A 19,850-nucleotide genomic window follows, 5' to 3' on the forward strand; every position below is an offset into this window, starting at 1 on the left:
TGATGCAGCTAGATTGGTCTTTAAAATACTGTCAGGATCAGCAACAGTCACAAGCTGGTTGCTGATTGTTTTGCACAAGTGCTAATGACACATCCTGCTAATACTGGGACTGTTAATACCATCACCATGGATGTGACGCTACCGATGCAAGTGTGATTATATCTTTACATCCTCGAGTGGTTAAGGCTAAATATTGGAGGCTAAAGTTACTAGTGAGGAACAATACTCCAAATGTATTTATTTAGAAAGTGTGCCACGGATCAATTACTTTCCCTTCATTTCATGAATCACCTAACGTCAGCACTATTGATTCCAAGCAAGTTGACACTTAATTGCCCGGATCCATTTGGTTTGAACCAATCTGACCACATCCACTCAAGTTGCAGGAGAGAACCATGAAGAACCAATGTTACGTTACTTATCGACAGTTGAAAGAAACGGTAACAAATATAATTTAGTTCATTCAAAAACTGCATGTTGGTCAACTAAAAACAAATGAAGTGAAGAGAACATTATGACTTCTTTAGGACTCAAAACTCAAAGTTTAGGACTTGACTTGGGACTTAATGGCAAAGTCCTGAGACATACTTGTGACTTAGTCCCGCCTCTGCCCATTATTTACCCAGCGAGGCAACCTGAATACTTTTCTGTCCCTGCTCGTCTTACACAGTTACACACATTCACACCTTGGGGCTGCACAGTTCAACCACAGTGTGATGCAGTTACACCAGTCAATAATCAAGTCAACTGGAGAAGCTCGGGGATTTAGTGTCTTGGGCTCCAGTGTTGAGGGAGGCGGAGTGTCAGCCATTGGTTTAACAGTTTAACTCCGAGTTAGAGCATTCAATCATGCTGCTATAGTTAATTGTTGTGTAATATAGGTTATAGTAGCACGAACACGGATATAGAACAGTGATAACTATGCTTGAGTCATCATGAAAAATGTGTTTCTTGTGAGCACGTGGATATATTTTTAGTATACTCAGGAATTCCGGCTTCCTTTTCAGAGTCGGGATCAAATCATTTGATCAAACACCATTTGATCTTCCTTATTGATCTAAAGCGTCAGCACATACAGAGACAGACGTAGCGGCAGTTTCCTTCTAGGGCCAGCGGCATTCCTTGTTCTTCAGAGGAATTTCCCACGGGGGGATGTCTCTCTCTGTCTTCAGGTTCTCTCTTTGTCTGTTTCAACCTCTCTCTTCTGGCACTTTTTCTCTCACTCTGAGGCATCTATTCAATAAATGCTGAGCTAAGTCCCTGTATTTAATAACATAACACCAAAATGGTATGCCCACTTTAAGGAACAGACTTTCTTAAGGACAAGTTCAGCAGTGACCAAGAAGTATGATTGTTCAGTCAATGAGAAATTATTAAACATACAGAAAAACTATCAATTGGTTTAATTATCAATTAGCTCTGTTTGCGCCGTTTTTGGTCTCTACCAACTCCTGAAGGAAATATTTGGCTTTTATGTAGCTAAATGCTTCACTACGTTCAACAGCCAGAGCAGCAGAATGTGGTAGAATATGATGGAATATGGTGGTTTTTTTTGGGGTGTTTTCGGCAGACAACAGTTGCTTTGCTGCGCCGAAAACTACACTGTGAGAGTGAACCAAAACAGTGAAGTGGCTGGCCTGGCAGTAAAAAAAATGAAATGAAAATTCACTATAATGCTCCATAAAGCCAAGAGGAGCTGCAGATTCAGTAGCCAATTCCCTGCAAGTTCCTCACAGGACAACCCCTTTCACATTGTCATCTGTTCCATGTTGTTATAAAAACATTGATATATAATATAATCAGATGCCTGTAATCACTATCATGGCACCAATGCAACAACAAAAACTCTCCCTCACCACAGACATTAGATGTCATTGACGAACAAAGCTTAGCTTGGGGTAGGAAGGCCAAATCCACTGCCACTGTTTGAGCCTGATTGATTATGAACAGTGAGGCAAATAAGATCAAGTCATGCCACAACAAAACATTGTCTCACTACTGCAGTAGTAGGAGAAGAGGTGGCCTGTCCAATATAAGAAACCTGGCTGGTCCTGTATGTTAAGTATGGAGGACCGACCAAGGAGAGTAACCTTCAGATGAGCACTCAGGAGAGGAGCCGTCTCAAAACAGGGGGTAGTCGACACAACCCACCAATCATGCTAATGAGCAAATACACAGACCTTTTCACAGTGCAAATAAGGATCAGTGGAGAGGTAAAACTCTAAAAGTATTCAACCTACACTTGACCACATCAAACAGCTTAAACTCTTATCTGCCAACATCCGTGCACGACATATTGTACAGAGCTTAAGAAACCTACATTATCACTGCCTGTCCAATAAATGGGAGGCATCAGAGGTGAGTGGGGCACCACACAGGGCAGGTAAACCACCTCACCTGAGTCCTACTTAACATATAAGCTGGTGGGCAAAAGCGGGAGCAGCTGCAGCTCAACATGTTTGAGAGGTCAGCAGCACCAGAACTGTGCACGGACCCAGAGAACTTAGAACAGATGATCATGTAATCATAGTCATATCCCCCTGTACAAATGTAGGGGCAGTTGTACAGTACAGTTTAATGAAACACACTTTAAATATCATCTTTAAATATTATGTTTTTAGTTCCGCTCTCATCCAGAGCCACTCAAAATGATTCAGCCGGTGACTGTTCAATATCTTCCTCAGATATTTCGGCAGGATGCCCACTCTTTGATGGACATTAACTTCAACAGCAGTCAAACCTCCTCACGTTGGGTGAAAAGAGTCCATCCCCCTTTTGCATGCTTGAAAAATGAGTGTGGACATCCAGAGCTCCACTGCTGATCTGTTCAGCTAATTCGGGGTTTGATGTGGAGGTAATGAAGAAGTCTTGTGGAGCTGTCTGGAGTGTAATCTACAAGCTGACATGCTTGATGGAGTGTGGCATTCACATGTCCCCAACTCGGCTGGGAGAAGTGCATGCTGACAGATGGATGGGATGGGATTTCACCTGGTGGGTGAAATCTAAATTTGTTAGCCTGAGCAGATAATAGGCTCAGAGGGATGGATTGTTACCATCTATATGGCTGGTTTCTCATAGCCCATAAGCAGGATTGTTATATAGCTATATAGCAGGCGTTGGCCACCAGGGAATCACATTCATAACCTTTATTTTAAGAATAGGATAGTGGGACATGTAAGTATATGAACGTTTTGACTGTTACGACCTTACAGCCTGAGGTCTGTTTCATCGGTTATTTTTCGTGATACATCACAGTCTATAGATGAGACATTTTCTAGTTTTTGTGTAGATCAAATGTCAGCGGCGGCTTCAGAGTAGGAAGGGATTCAGCAGTGCAAATCTTTATTCTAACAAACCCTGCTGGGATAGTATTTACAAGTATACACATTTCGATCCGGGTGGCGGTCACCAGGACATCAACTAGTATCTTGAATAATGTGTGCATGAGAGAATTAAGCATATCATCACTAGCAAAGAGCACACGGAGCTCAGGTGACCTACCCTGGAGAATAAAGGTTAAAAAACAAAAGACTCCGGCTTATTACAGAGTAGGATATGAAGATGAATATAAACTTTGTCCTGGATTCTCTGTGCCTGTAACCCACTCATGCCTCAAGATCCAACCAACCTTATCAGCAGCAAATCTACATGGATTTGCATACAAATGAAGGCTGGCTCGCCACTGACCTAGTTGGGTCCAGACTGGATGCTAACCCTTGCTGACAGGTTCTCCCAGAGCGCTGACCGGCCATACTCTACTTCTGCATCGCCAGGAAAATTAAAAAGGAGCAAAAGTTCTACTTCATCATTCGAGAAAACTACCTTTGATTTTAATGAATAAACAAAACACTTCTGGGATATCCATATTTGTGTTTAATGTACCCCCTCTATTCACTCCTTTGATCAGATTTAGCTTTGTCCTCACAGGTTTCTATTCATTAGTCAGTTGATGCAAGCTTTTAGTGTCTAATTGATGTTACAGTTAATTAGACATTATAGAAAGACGACTGAAATATTTTCTCTTCATCTGGTAGATAAAAAAAAAAAGACTTTATTGGTATCTGAAGAATCCCTGTTGGTGTGCAGGAGAAGATTTTAGGGCCACCACTCCTTGCTATTCACTAGTGAAATAGGCTTCCATTAACACAGCTGATAGCATTTCAGGTTACAGGTTACGGACAGGTGCATGTTAACGTGTGTGAAATGTGTTGAATAAATTGTGTGTTGAAGTATTGAATTAAAAAAAGGAGTATTGACATGACATGTTTTCTGTTAACAATAGATGCAAAAAATACAGTTGCGCTACACTACACATGTCTGTGATGATAGGAAATAACAATTTAGAAGCATCAGAAACCTCAATTTAATGCTGACTATAAAGTGAATGACTGAGTGTAGATCAGATAAGGAGAATTAATGAGTAAACCAGGTTTAGAAGGGACAAATTTTCCATATTAAATATACAGATTGATTTGTAGTTCCAGAGTTATGTATATAAATCAGTGTTAGATCTGTTCAAGAAGTGTAATTTACTTTTAATTTAATTAGTTGTTAAACTTATCTTCTTTATTGCATTATGTATATATTTGACAAATTCGGTACAAGAAAATGTTTTATGTTATTAGTGGCCGGGCTTTGTACCCAAGACTATTTGATTAAAGAAATAATAGTATATTGTGTGTAATTATACTGTGTGTGTTATGAGTTTGTGTGCCTGGCGAGCGAAGATGTTTCATCGACATGTAGTTTTCTGTGAACACCGACTGTCCAGACTTGAGTGAAGTACTGATTGTTAATTCGACAGATTGATGAGTCGTCTGCCAAATCTCTGCTGTTACTGAATAAACTCAATAGGTGTTAGAACGGTTTTAGTTACCCAGTGATCATCAGTGATCATAAGATTATTACGGAATTTTCTTGAGATGCAATTTTGGAGAAGTACTCAAAGCATGGAGAGATTGCACCCAAGCTCAGTTAAGTGTTAATATTATATATGCGATTACTTACTAAAATCATACATGCTGACTTCACAAGTATCTTTTTCCTCTGTGATAGAGCTGTTGGATATATTACAGGGCAAGGCAAAGACTCTTGTGCACAATAAATTGTCTTGGTTGAGTTCACAGCTGCAGACAACTTACGAGCACAGTGACAGAGATCAAGACTGGCTTTAATACATTACAGTAGTGCTGACCTTGGCTTTCGTCTGAATAAAATGGACCTCGTGTCTTCACAGGTAATTACCTCAGGATGCGAGTCCACTGGGCCCCTCTCCTTATTTCGTTCATTTGTTTTAAAGGAGCCTCAACTGCATGTTTTTTTTTTTTTTTTTTTTTAAATGGTACCAGGCTGATCCCCAAAAGGACAAGGGGTCTGCAGACAGTTAAAGTTACTACGAGGAACTTTTAACTGGTTATGAAACGGTCTCCATGTCATAAAAATGCCTCATTATGACCTACATAATGTAAAAGAGACCATCAGCGAGAAGATTATCTATTTCTATATAGAAAGTCTCAAATCTTGCAGGTGCCACAGGGGTCTTGATTGAGGCTAGATCCAACGAAATCATGCAAGTTCTACTGCAGGAAACTCCTTCAGATCAGACTCCAGTGGGGTCTCCAGCAGCGAACGAGCCCGCCTCAGACAGACCAGAGGCAGAGCTGAGCGGGGCCGACTGTCAGACCCTGCTGCAGTAGAATTAGTAGTTTTCTATCAAAGGTTCTTTTGTTCTCAGAAACAATAACCGTTATGTCTACAGGCAAACAGCCAAAATCAGAACATAATGAAACTTCCTGGTTGCAACTTTGAGTATCTTCTGTCCATCAAATCACATCTTTATATTGTTATATATTTAAGACAGTACAGAGAGCTTAGCCTGTATTTCATCACTTGTCAAACTGGATTTTAGTTATTAAAAACTATATTAGTGGACACACTGCCCTAACTCACTCGGCTCCTTAAATCAAATGTACTTTTATGCGTGCCTATGCTAATGTGCATAATGCATTGGCATTGCAATCCTGAGTAGATGGCAGTGAATTAATAAGAGTCGTTAAAGGGATGCCTCGAAAACTGTCCAAATCTGCAGCATTGAAACTAGGCTTTATATTCAGAAACTACTTTTGGTGGATCATTTGAGAGAAATCTGCCACCTACATAACAGCAACCATGTTTTTCCACTTTCAAAATTAGAAGAAGAGATGAATCCCTTTCCACTGAGTGGTATGTGTATGTCCGGTATGTCATGTGAAGGAAGGGTTCATGTTGACGTCTCAGTAAAGGCGGGCACTATCAGCCATATATTCTAGAGCCAACTTGAAATGCCAAATTCCTACTGAGCCTTGCCGGACCAAAAGGAGCAAAAAAAAAAAAAAAAAAACATTTTTTGTCTAATAGCTGGCTTCATAGGAAATGGCACAAACTGTACAAGGTCGAGCGCACATTTCAGAATTAGCTTCTTATCTCACGGCGCTTCTCAGCAGGAGAGTTTTCAAAAACGTTTGAACACAGCATGAAAGAATGTGTATCGAGATGTGCCTTCTGTTCCATGATGCCATGGAGAAAGTGAGTTAACATACAGTACACTGTATATTCTAATGTTACTCTACTCGGAAGCCGCTCCACAACCCTTCAGTGTCATATCTCAGGATCACCTTGCAAATCTTGTACAGTGAATCCTGTCCATCTCCGTCAGAGTCCTTGAAGTAGTCGTGAGCCGGGAAGGTGCGGTGAATGTCCCGGGTGATGACACTTTCCTGAGCCGAGTCCTGCAACACAAATGGATTACACGATTTAGACGGGTGACAACACCAAAACCAAATTTAGATACACAGTGTGTACTGGAGGTTGTGCAGGTTAAGATACTGCAAATCCTGATTTATACACTTGTTTAAATGGACTCATGGGATGACAAACAGCAAAGACTTTTTTTAAACTGAGCACCCACAACCCTGATATACACTGATCATGCTCTTACATATCCTTTCTCTGTCTGTAAATATTTATTTAGAAAAGAAGGCAATCTTTTCAACTGTATCAGTCCACAGCTATGATTCAAAGCAGCACACTGCTATGTCTCCGGGGTTTTTTGTTGTGTGTGTATTAGTGTTTGTCCCATTCCTCCTGCAACAGCACTCCCCAGGCCTCAGTCTCTTAGTCTGTACTGTCTAATCCACAGCCAGTGCAGTGTACACACACATACCAAACAGGCCTGCTTGTTTTCTTTTGCGCTTCTCACTCACAAACACATACTGTACACACACAGGCACGCTGCTATTTCCCCCTCACTTTCTTTTCACACACACACACACACACACTGTCGTATGACAGTGTGTGTGTAGTGTGTGTAGTGTGTGTATACACACAACCGGAGAGAAGACTGGCAGCACAGCATTCTCCAACAACTCACTGTAAGCTGCAGATAAACCAACCCTGAGCCTGCCTGGCCTTGATGTGCGTTTGTGTGTATCAGAGAGAAAATGGGTGCGCGAGTGAGAAATTTCATCTTTCTTGCTTCTTTCCTCTCTCCTTGTTTCCGGACAGTGGCGAGAAAAGAAGAAGGGAGGCAGTCTGCAGCATGCTTGTGTAAAACACTGCAACATATAATGCTCATATGAGCTCTTGGTCAGGAGGTCCCTCATTGCCACCATGTATGGGATGCAGGGAAACTCTAAAAGATAAGACCTTGAATGGATTGAAGTGGATCAGGCTCGCCAGCCGATTGCTTGTACAATCATGAAAGTTTTGGTGGCATTGTTTATTTACAGGTGTGCTTTGTGTGCAAAATTTGATCCTAAATAAATGCCTGACCCCAACCCTTATCATACCGCTAACCTAAACCTAATTATAAGATGAACCTTAAAACCCAGTCTGAACCTTAAAACAGGCCTTTAAAAGGTCCGTCACTAAGGAAGGACAGGCCTAACCTTAACCTACACTTATAACGCAAGTCCTCCCCCTAAAATGTAATGATTTATGTTGTGGGGACGTGCATTTTGTCCCCAAAAGGAAGGCGATTCCCCACAATGTGACTGTGTAACAGATGTGTCCCTACAAGGCGGGTAAAACACATCTACACACACGGAAACACACCACAAAAGGGTTTGATAGAAGCTCCTGGCACAACTGTATGTAATGCTTTTATGAGATTTGTAGTGTGGAGGTGGTGTGTCATTCTGTGTATTATGTGTTAGAAATGGAACTAACAGTTTTACATTGTGCTTCTTCTGCGAAAAGAAAACGAGAAAAAAAATGAATGACGGTAGCGCTGTGGGATTTTTCCCCCTCATGTTCATGGTTGTCTTAACCTGAAAGCTAAACAACTGTCCTAAATGGGACACAAAAGATTGATAACGTAAATCATATTTAAATGTATAAAATGGAACGGATATATCCGGATATATTTTGTCCTCTGTTGAAAAGATATCAAAGATATCCATGGACAGTATCCAAGACGGTAGGTGTGAGCTCGGGTGGTCCTACGTTTAAGGGCTAAAACAATTAAGTCACTGAACCAATTAGTTGATCATCGATAAATGAATCAGCAACTATTTTGATAATGGATTCATCGTATAAGTAATATTTTGCTGCTTTGTGTTGTTTTATGCTATAAACCTGTTGGTTGGACAAAATCAACTTGATGACATCACAATGTGACGTACGTTTTTCCTTATTTTCTGACGTTTAATAGATCAAATGATTAATTACTTATCAAGAAAACAATGCTCCCTATTTCCATTAAACTAGACTGAAGACTGAACCTCACAAAGACCAATTAAGTGAGAAACATTAACAAGAGAGTAGAGGACGACCGCACAAGGAACAGTTTAATTAATTACTACATGAGTAAAAACATTACTTTTAAAGGAGTTACAGACGGAAGATTAATAAACTACCTTTTGAGTTAACTACCCATCAATAACAAACACATTTATGACACCGTAATTACCATGGCAACATCAGCTGAGACCAGCAAGAATCTGGTTGACAGTGAAAGTTGTAAACACTTTAATTTAATAAACCATGCATGTCTCTACTAATTAACAGCCTCATTACTCAAAAAACACTGCAAAAAATGAAGTGCGGACGTCCTCTACTCTGCGTAAGCTCCTTCCTTCCTCGTCTTGAACCCATTCTCTCTCTATTAATTCCTCCTGCATAGTTCCCTCTACCCTTGAACCCTTTCCTCCTCTTCTCCATCTCCTCCCTTTTCCTTCTTCCATACTCTCCGCTCTTTTTACTTCTTTTCCCATCGTACCATGACCACTGCTTTCTCCATTTCCTTTTCTTCCCCATTAGATACTTCTCTTTCATCTTCTTTTCTCTGTTCTCCTTTATTTCCTCCCCTCCTCTCCTTACACCTCCATGTTCCTCCTATAAATGTGCCCCTCTCCTCCCATTTTCAATGCAGAAAGAAAACACGCAGACGTTAAAGCCCTATGATCTCAGTGTGCAGCCTGTTCTCCGACAGTGATTCTTTACATATTTCATGCACCATTGTTCTCTATTAAACTTAAAAATGAGGTTTTCATCTGTAATGTTCCAGTGTTCATGATGATTACAATATTTCAAAGAAATTGTAATAGTAGAATTTAGTAATTGTCTTTAGCAACAACTATATATATCAAAACAAAACAGTAAATGGGTTGGACTACTATTTAAAGTGAATCTATTATTGTTTTTTGAATATTTTAAAAAGGATGAAATTATCATTATGTTCGCTTCATCTCCGCAGTCACTACTCTACTGCAGAGGTTATGTAGCACCACTTCATCCAGCTCGTATTGTCTTCAGTAAACCCCACTTTGACAAGTAACATTGTACGTTTGTTCAGTGATCAACAAAGACGCAGTTGCTGTGAGTCTTACCCGTCAGTGTCTTCCAAGTTCATTTTTATATTTCTATAAATGGTCCACCTGAGCTGATTAATGTACATCTCTTCTTGCTATGTGCGTGATGGAAGCAGACTTATATGCTGTGTGTGGATGTGGAGTGTGAACGTATGCGAATGCTGAAGCTGGCAGCTCTTTGATCTCTGCAGGGAGGCCGAGGTGTTCAGGAGAAACTGCAGCATCATCAGCAGCATCAGTTCTCCGTCACAGTGCCCCAGTTCAACATCCCTGCAGTACACTGCTGGCACAAACACAAAAACAAAGAGAATATACCCTATAACCCTCGTTTCATGGGCACGGGTAGAGTGCCCTCTAATAGCCGCTGTAGGTCTGCTCACTCGCTCCTGCACGGACAATTTGCATAGCAGTTTGCCTAACAGGGACAGACCCACTGACTCCTCACAGTACCAGCTGTCAAACCGTGAACTTGCATAAGAATGCCGGCAAATTAACAAGCTTCATAGAGACCAGGTCAGGGGACCCTGTCTGCGCTCATGCTCTCTAGGCTTAACGGGGCCAATACAGATGTTTGCCCATCCAACACCATAAGGGACCACTAGTCATCATCCTCTGGAGCAGGAGAGAGAGCTGGACGTCGTCATTGAGTGTGGCACAGCTAGAAGCAGTGAGTTCAGCATCATCACGAGTATCGAGACCATCAAAAGGATCTTCGGCCTGAATATCTTCCCAGCACTGCCACAAGTGAATCAATGGGAGGGATCAAGAAGGCTGTTAGCGATGGGATTGTTCTATTTCCCGACAGGGGTAAGAAGAGGACAGAGGAACTGTGGCTGCAATAAGACCATGTTAAGAGTGGCAGCATCATATCTGAAGAGAACACAAGGCTTTTCTTGACTGCAGGTAATCCTCTTAGTTTCCATGTTGCTCTTTCAGTTGCTGAAAAAAGTGGATGGTGGTTTGCGGTGTGTGATGATTTATACAACCGGTACCAGAAGGATTGTTGGATCCTTCCTGATTGGCAAAACCAGTACATGTAAATTTCAGTAAGCTGGTCCACAGGAGTGAGAAGGAAAGCCTGTAGAGTGCAAGTCAGAGCCACACACAAATATTTGTGTGTATGCACTTTAGTCAGCAAGCATGCACAGCAATGCATGAAAGCACAAAAGTCAATGCAATAAAGTTCATTCAAACACACACAATCAACTTTTGCTGACCCACACACATGCACAAATAAGCTGCAGGAATGTCACACATCAGCACAGACTCTCTCAGCATTGTACAGATGACATAATAAATATGGAGGTATTCTAAAAAAAGCATTAGCACAGGCAGGGGGATTCCATCAACAGTGTCCACCATCAGTCTGAATCCAACATACCATGGGTGTGTGTGTGTGTGTGTGTGTGTAGTTTGTCGGTGTCTTTATTCTGCAGCATTGTGTGCACCCGTCAGATTTATCCCCTGGTGGCTTTCAAACTAACTGACTGAAGGCGGAAAACAAAGACAAAAAAGGAGACGGAAATACGAAGAGAAGGAGAGAGAAACAAAGAGCACGGAGGGAAAAGAGACAGATCAAGACAGATAACACAGAGAGAGAGTTAAAGACAGGAGAGAGAGAGATATGTACAAAGAGGGGAACGAGAGGCTTCCTCTAATTGTAGCCTGGGGGCTTGTTGGGCAGACGGTCCATTACTCAGGCCTCACCAACAGGTAACCTATTTAACACACACAGCTAAAAATAAAAACTGCTGATTTGACCAGAACTGTACTTCACCTCCACATCCGTCTCCATTCAACAGCAATTCATTTTTACCACACTGGTCAAATGACATTAAGTGTCTGACAGCTGAAGTTCATATGTACTGTTTAGCTTATTCTAATACAAACGCAGTCTCGTATTTCTTGGAAAAAAGAGGGCTAAAAGCAACAGGAGCAGTGCTGAAACAATATAATCAACAATTGTGATAACCGAGCAATTGTTTAAGTCCTCGAACAAGGAAAAATACTTTATAATTGCTGGTTCAAGCCTTTTGAGTTTGAGGATTTGTTTATACAACTGTACATCGAATACCCTTTGGTTGGTGGGATTTGACATCACTACCTTTGGCTCTGGGACATTCTGAAGGGCGACAAATAGCAGACAAACATACAATAATGATGAGCTGAATGAATGCTGGTTATAAATTAAACCAGTGTGGGTTTGCACAACATATGAGAAAGAGCAAGCTCCAATGGCTGGAACTAAAATGGTTTTGCTGCAATCCCAGCAGAGGAAAGCAATAAAAGGGCAGCTGCTTGATGTGGGACATTTTAAATGTTAATCACTGCCTTGGGAACTGTGCTTTAATTTGTATTAAGCTTGAAGGCAATACAAGCAAACACCTGTCATTTTATAAAAACAATTAACTCTGAAGCTGGTACAGCCGAGTTGACACCGGAGTTGTTCCATGTCAAGTGTGCTCCTACAGCCGACAGGTTAAGTCCTCTTTCCACTTAGTGTTTACCTTTCTGGCTATTAGGCTCTGTCAGCTTCCTCCTATCTAGAGGAAGGAAAGATGAAACCAGGGTACCGTCAGGGCCACTGGTCATTAATTTGAGGTCTAGTCATGCTGCCCTGATCCGAGTGTCCACAGTATCAGGTAGACTGGTCGAGTTTTTCCACTGAAAGAATACAGGGCGTGCTGTACCTACACCAGATCCACTACTTCAGTATTCTGTGATACAGTATCAGGACTCAGCAAGTCTGTCTCTAAATAGGGGAAAAAGTCATCAATGCTGATCTGAGACTTGCAACCCACACTGGTCATTTTTAAACATGAGACATGTGAAGCACAAAGTGGAGTGACGAACACAAAAATAATGCCCACACGTATGCGTGCTTTACCACACTGCTACATTTTGCTTTAAAAGCATGAGTCAGTCCGTTGATCATCAGGACTGAATCCTGTCAAAATGTCCTCGAGAAAGATAATGAGCCACCTACCTGCTTTCACATTATTTCTCTATTTCACATAGAGTCTCTCTGAATAAAAGTGGTAGTTAAATGCTCAAAATGTAAAAATGCAAATGTAGAACCTTAGAAGCAGCTCTATCTTCCTCCTCTTTTAGAGAGAGAGAGAGCAGCGAGCTCTCAAGTTACCCTTCTCTTCTGACAGTGTTATGTAATTCCCGGGTGTGGAAGGGTGCTGGCTGGTGAGCCCCTCGACAGAGAGGCAGCCATGCTTTGCTAAACCGATGAGGTGGCAGCGAAATACGCTGGGTTCAGACAGCTGAACACCCAGAGCCCACTAAGTCCTAAAGTGACAGCCCAGCCAATCAGAGAGGATGCTGCTAGCGTTAAACCGCTGGAGGCAAACATGAAGACAGATTGCTGGGTACAAAGTCAAACTGTGTTTACAGAATAATTACAGAGGGAGCAAAGCTACAGACAAAACCTAAATGTTTTACTTCAAAACTCCAGCAACTGCCATTTGAAGGGAAACATACATGACTGGATAAGATAACACGGTCCATACCTGGAGAGATGCGTGTGTGTGTTTGTCACGAATTAATCCAATGGTGTGATTGTTCACACAACAGATGACTGATATGACAACACTGTATATATAGCGTGAGATATTGCCACACTGTTTATACCATAGTGAACCCTTTAACATATCTATACCACAACATTAACAAAACTGCTAACTTGCCACCCAAGTGATGCAACAGAAGCTCCATGAATGAGTGGAGCAACGCAACCCCGTCTGACTTTCTCCTCAAGAGTGTTAGTGTAGTTGTATGACACTACACAGGAACATATCACGACTATACTGAAGGGTAAGACACCGTCTCTGACCACCGACAGATGGACATATATTTGGACATGTTAAGTTTGAATTTGTTAGCCCTACGGAGGATTTTAATCTTTACCGTCTATCCCTAAATGTATTCGTTGAAACATCTAAAACGTCCCCACATACGTAAAAAGAATGTCAAAGCAAGGTTAGGTGAAAGTAGGAATAAGCAGGGTTAGAAGCTGCAAATGATTGAAATGAGCATCATTTACTGGGGCAATATCAATACTATATTTAGTTGAATATATATCTGGACAACCAAAAACAAATAGCAGTAAATCCAACAACGAGAGGCTGATGCAGCCTGCTGGTACTTGAAGTGTGAGAGCTGAAGGAGGAGGGAGGAATGGGTCACGACCGTGTTAAACCAGAACAGCTTTCTGGACTAAAGCAACTTAGCGACAATGTTTTGTGTAAACATTCATCATTTTTGAATTCTTATCCCATTCAAATTCAGTTTTTCTTTCCTGAATCGTACTATTGTCCGTGTAGAAAAATATCTTTAGGAATCAGCATCATGTCACTAAAACTCTCAATCAAATCAAGGAGTAATTTCATTGTCTTCGGTAGGTTAACGGCTCCTTGAGGCAGGTTTCACAGCAGGTTTCACAGTAAAACACTCCTGAAGCTGATGAGAGAAATCGTTACTCTACTGTTTATGTGTTACTTATCTCTCCATACACTGTCAAACCTAATTATTGATCCTATTCTCAGGCTCAATAAGTTCTCACCCTGGCAGAGAGGCGGATCAATTGAATGAATTCAATGCACCATTCTCTCTGATGGGATTGAGAAAACAAAAGCAAGTGCTGCGCCATCTGAGCCGGGCTTCAGCGCGGGTGGGGAGTGGTGCATGATGGGCAGTGCTGGACAACAGAGGCTGTGATAAACCAGCAGAATGGTATGTCAGAGAGCATGTCTGTTGCAGAGCTGCACCCTGGAGTTGTTCCAGGCATAAACCAGTCTCCAAACTGGTTGGAAGAAATGTCTGCTTCAGTGTAACGCAACAGCATTTGTTGTTCACGTCAGACACATTCAAATGGAAGCCAGAGGATAGTAAATGATCTATTAAGTAGAGAATGTTAAGTACAGATATGAAAGGATGGAGAAATGACTTTGAAAGGCAGACAGAGGACGCAGGGTGGATAGGGGAGAGCAAGAGGAAAGTGGTAGCAGAATGACTGACAGCCAGAATATTAGCTACCCTCTTCATCTTTTGGATGGATGGCAGCTCCTTCAATGGAAGGCCAGGACTGAAAGTGACAAACAGGCTGCGTTTGGATCACAAAAACCTTACATCAACCCCCCAAAAAACAGAGGCAGAAGAAGGAAAGAGGAAAAGAAAGATATATATATATATATATATATATGAGATATATACTGTATGTGTGTGTATGTACCATGAGAGATGTCTTAGAGAACATAATCAAAAGGCAATGCAGAGGTGAATTTCGTGTGTGGGAATTTTCTTGTGTTTTCTATGAGCAATCACAGTAATGATGATAACCGATAATTTGGACAATATCCAGGCAGTTTAGTGAACTCTAGAGTGCTCTTTGTCTGAGACAGAGACTGAATGAGGGTTGATTCCGAGACGAGACAGAGACCTTTAAATAGCCGTACTACAACACTGCTACTTGAGAAGCATGGACCAAAGTCTACCCTGCTGCAGCAAGCCTCTGAGCAAGGCATTCTAGCCCCATGTGATGCAGTAAAGACTAGTTAGCCTATGAGGATTCCCTTTGTTCATCAGTGGAACAGTAGACTATGAAGATAGGAGGTAAATAAAATGCTTTCCAAGCCATTCAAAGGTCTACCATCAACTCCCACTGAGGAACCTTCTGGCTTCATGAAAAAATAAATATGATTTGAGAAAACAAACTAGGCTGAATGCGGTATGAACTATATATTACTTGCTAAAGAATTTGAAACAGTGTAAGACATGACCTCTATTTTGTCGGGCAACTATTAGACACATCAGATTCAATTTAGGTGATACAAGAGTTTGTAACTGAGGCTCACGGAGCATGACCTGGTCTTGGAATGGAAACAATTATCCTTTAAAACTGGCCAGATTACTGAAGAGATTGAACATCTATATAAGGAAAAATGTCCTCTATCACACTTCATGAATTCAAAGTCTAGCCTTCAGACAGCCGGACGTGAAATTGACATCCCTCTATGCTGACACACCTGGCTGCCACAAACACTCCTCATTTCTCTTCATTTCAGTGGGTCACAGTGAATCAATCTATTGGTGTGATATGCAGAGGACGGCAGCCCGCTAATTAAAAACCAGCCCCCCCTCAGACCTTTGTCGCTGGCGAGTAAGTTTCTCGAGGCTTCCCTGGAGGGTTGAGGGGAGGTGGGGGGTGCAACAGCTGGCCCGCCTGGCAGATTGCAAATTCATCTGTCTCTGTATCGCTACCGTGGCATTTTAATGGTCCGGCTGGTTCTGCATTTCAATAAGCTGAGTCGGGAGTGCAGGTGCCGTGTTCAGACAGAAAGCAAAAACGCAAAAACTTCTCATTTTGCTTGCAGTGAAATTAGGGAGAAGCAAGCAGGTTTGAGAAAGCATTCGACACGCCAGAGAGCTGACGGTAACAGAGCTGGATTCGATATTATGGTTAACATCTGCATTTGTTTTTAATTAAATCCGCAATAATAGTTAGTCGATTAACAGACAATTAATCACCAACATTGACAGCTGATTGAAGTCATTTATCATCGAAAAATGCCAAACATTTCCTCATTAAAGCGGCTTGATGAAAGGGCATGCCGCCACTCGTTGACCAGTCAACCAGATGTTCAAACACCCAGAAAAACTCTGTTCATAAAATAACTACACTCAATGCTAACTGTCTTACTTTAAGGGTCAGCTCTTTCAAACATATTTCGGGAAAAGACATTATTCACCCCGCGCAAAACATGCATGTCAGTTAGTGTTGATATGTTTTACTTCCTGCTCCTGAAATATGGAGATTTGCTGCTTTTCTCCATTTTATCTCCATTTTTGGTTCTGGGAAATCATGATAGATATTTTTTCAAAATTGTTCTTGTCAATTAAAAAAAAAGAATTAATTGATGTTAATTAATTAATGAGGAGATTAGTTGCAGCCCTAAAATAAAATGTCAGAGCTTAAGAAAGAGTCTTTTTCCATTTTGGATGATTCTTTACATTAATAGAGTGAGACTGTGTCCCTCTCTGACATTTTCCACTGACTTCTCCAGCATAGATGTCACTCTTTGTGTTCAATTTGAATGTAGTTTTACAATGTATTCACTGCAAAAGTAACACGGTGTTCCTGACAGTATTTTGAGGATTTATATTATGGTGCCACAGAGAAGGAACTTATGAAACTAAAACAAACAAACAAAAGAAATGTGATGTACTGTTCCAGTCGGCATTTGGTTGGGAAAAATTTGGATCTGGAGCAGGATGAGATTCTCTCGGACACGGACTCTCTCGCGCGCACACGCACACACACACACGGCATCATTGAGAGAGGTCAGTGGATAAAGTGCATCCCCCCAGATATCTGACATTTTCTGTGTGTTGTGTTTTTTACTGCAGGATGTGTGTTGAGTGTCTGTTATGTGGGGACAGAAGGTCCCAAGGGATGATAGAGGTGGAGTGAGTGGAGGGTCAGACACTCAGCGGGTCGGTCCACGGATGTGTATATAGTTATGTGAATTCCTGTATGTGGAGCTGGGTCTGTGTGTCTTTCATTCTTCTCGTTACTTGTGTGAAAGAAACGACACACACACACACACCCCCACACACACACACCCACACACACACAGACTGCGACCATTTTTGGAGACAGTGTAACTAAATGTTATAACTAGGAGCAGCAGTGCTACTTGCAAATATGCCCCCCCTTTGAAAAAAAGAAATCACTACAGGATCTCATGTGAAACACCAGGAGGGAGCGAGAATCGGTGTGTGTGTCCAAACAAACGGGTTTGCTGTGGTGCTGCTATATTCATCGCATGCATAAAAAGCTGTGATTTATCAACAGTGCTCAGATTGATGTTGCAGTTGCAACCGAAGGTGGACACTAGGGCTGTCACAAGCAATCCCAAAAAAACAATTATGGTCATTGTAGGGTGTAATTGTGTGTTGCTGCTACATAGCACGCACCCAAGAGAGAGAAAGACAGAGACAGACTCGAACACGCTCATTTATGGCGATATTACGTCACGATTGATAAGAGGAAGGAAATATGAGACAAATCGGTCGGTGACCGCTCATGGCAGATCAGCTGAAAACCGTCCGGTTTTGATTAGCATCCGTTTGAATCGGTGCATCTCTAATTGTGTTAGATGTTGACTAAGTGGTGCGCCACAATTTTGTGCCGGTGCTCCTAAAATTGTGATGTCGTGCTCCTAAAACGAGTCATTCAGGAGCCCTGCACGCCCCTCCTTCCCCTGCATCTTCAAAATAAAAGCGCACATAAATTAATAATGAAGAGGCCGCTATTTTGAAGCCAATGTCAACATCCATTTTAATTGCGCTCTATTTATAAACTTAAAATGAACTCGCTGAAGCCGTGGCGCTTCTTCAGACTCAGCTAGGGGTTTCCATAGCGACACAGTGGCTCTTAAGTCCCGATGTTCGGTTGGGAGGAACCGGAGAGACAATGGAGACACTCGACTGTCACCGGAGACATAGTGCTGGATGGGTGGCAGTCTCATGCACCACTGCATACACAGGGAGAGTATTAAATATGCATGTAGAGAATGCATTTCAGTTTATTGTGTGTGCAACCAAAGGTCAAACAAGCAATTTCTATCCTATCATTGTATGTGCACAGTGCAATAACACTGCCTTTGATGAAAATTATCCCAAAATAATGGGAATGTAGTATATACACCTATTATTATATTTTATAGTACAAGGTATTTTTACAATTAAGTATTGAGGCTGGAAACCTGCACTGCAACCTCAAAACTCATGAACCTGATTACTACGAGTGAAGTGAAGCAGGTAATCTTGCGTTGTAAAGACATGCTATTTGCTGGATACATACTGTATAAATATATATATACACACGGCTAAACGTCCTCTAGAGAGATAAAACGCTCTTTAATTCACTTGGATTTTTTCCCTTGTTTGACGCCGACTTAACCTTTTTGTGGTGAAGAAGCTGTGAACCATTTATTATTTCCTGATAAAAAACACAGTTGTACTGATTATACTGCTGGTGGAAATAACTGACTTGGCCTCATATAACTGGTATTTAGGTTTCAAGTGACTATAAGTGGTTCTAATGTACTTTTGGCCCCCCTTTCTCAGCATATTATAACAGGTCGTTTACTGTCAGGCTGTCAGTAAAGTGACTTCAGTCATTGACAAACTGACTGACAGACTCGTGAATGACACACTGGTCACACAGCCCAGCAAACGGACACAGCTACATCTTATTTATATATATTTTTTTTCATTCAGTCACTCCCATCCTCCTACCCTGGCAACAGCAGCAAGGCTAAATGCCACAGAGGAAGAACCACTGTACCCATCTCAAAGATGGCCTGAGGCGAGCTGCTGGACCATCACTACTAAATAACTGCCCAACACGGACAGGTCTGGTGTGCTACTATGGGACACACACACTGCTTCAGGACAGAGAGAGGGAAAGGAAGAGCAAAAATATAATATATATATATGTAAAAAAATATACCACAAAGCCAAGGGGTTAATTTGACTCCCTTATGGTATTTAATTCAGCTAAAATGCCCCGAGAGAGCATTAGTGAAGCTGGCTGTACATCTGCTGGCAGAGCTTCAGTACCTGAGGTCTGCAGGAGGTTAACGATAAAAAACAGGTCTGTCCTCCAGTGTCGTCAAGGTTGCTCGTCTTTGCCCTTTATGAATGAGAAGCTAGAGCAAGACGATTGGTGTGAATTATACTCAATCAAATTTGAAAGGATGAATAGAAAAATAATCTTGAGATGTCCCGTTAGTACAGCAGTAAGGTAAGTGGATTGAAGCAGGTCCAAAGCCAATACTTTAATGAGCTCCATTGTTTTACAATAAAATCCTTTTCCAAGAGGAGAAAGAATATCTGCAGTTCAACGTGCCAGCTGAGGCCAGCTCAGTCGTCTGACAACATTGACCACCGAAAAGCAGGGAGGACAATCCACCACAGTCTGAAACAGAC

General features: G+C 41.6%; 1 protein-coding gene across 3 annotated transcripts in view; it reads right to left on the reverse strand.

Annotated features, from left to right (window-relative positions):
- rabgap1l (RAB GTPase activating protein 1-like) overlaps window positions 1–19,850 on the reverse strand; it is a 118,329-nt gene that overhangs the window by 30,860 nt on the left and 67,619 nt on the right. For all 3 annotated transcript variants that reach the window (XM_079267079.1, XM_079267078.1, XM_079267080.1), the window contains one exon: window positions 6,654–6,767. In XM_079267079.1, the coding sequence (XP_079123205.1) occupies window positions 6,654–6,767 (114 nt within the window). The remainder of the gene's footprint in view (window positions 1–6,653; window positions 6,768–19,850) is intronic.

This window comes from Melanostigma gelatinosum (assembly GCF_949748355.1).
Source record: "Melanostigma gelatinosum genome assembly, chromosome: 4".
Lineage (NCBI taxonomy): Eukaryota > Metazoa > Chordata > Actinopteri > Perciformes > Zoarcidae > Melanostigma > Melanostigma gelatinosum.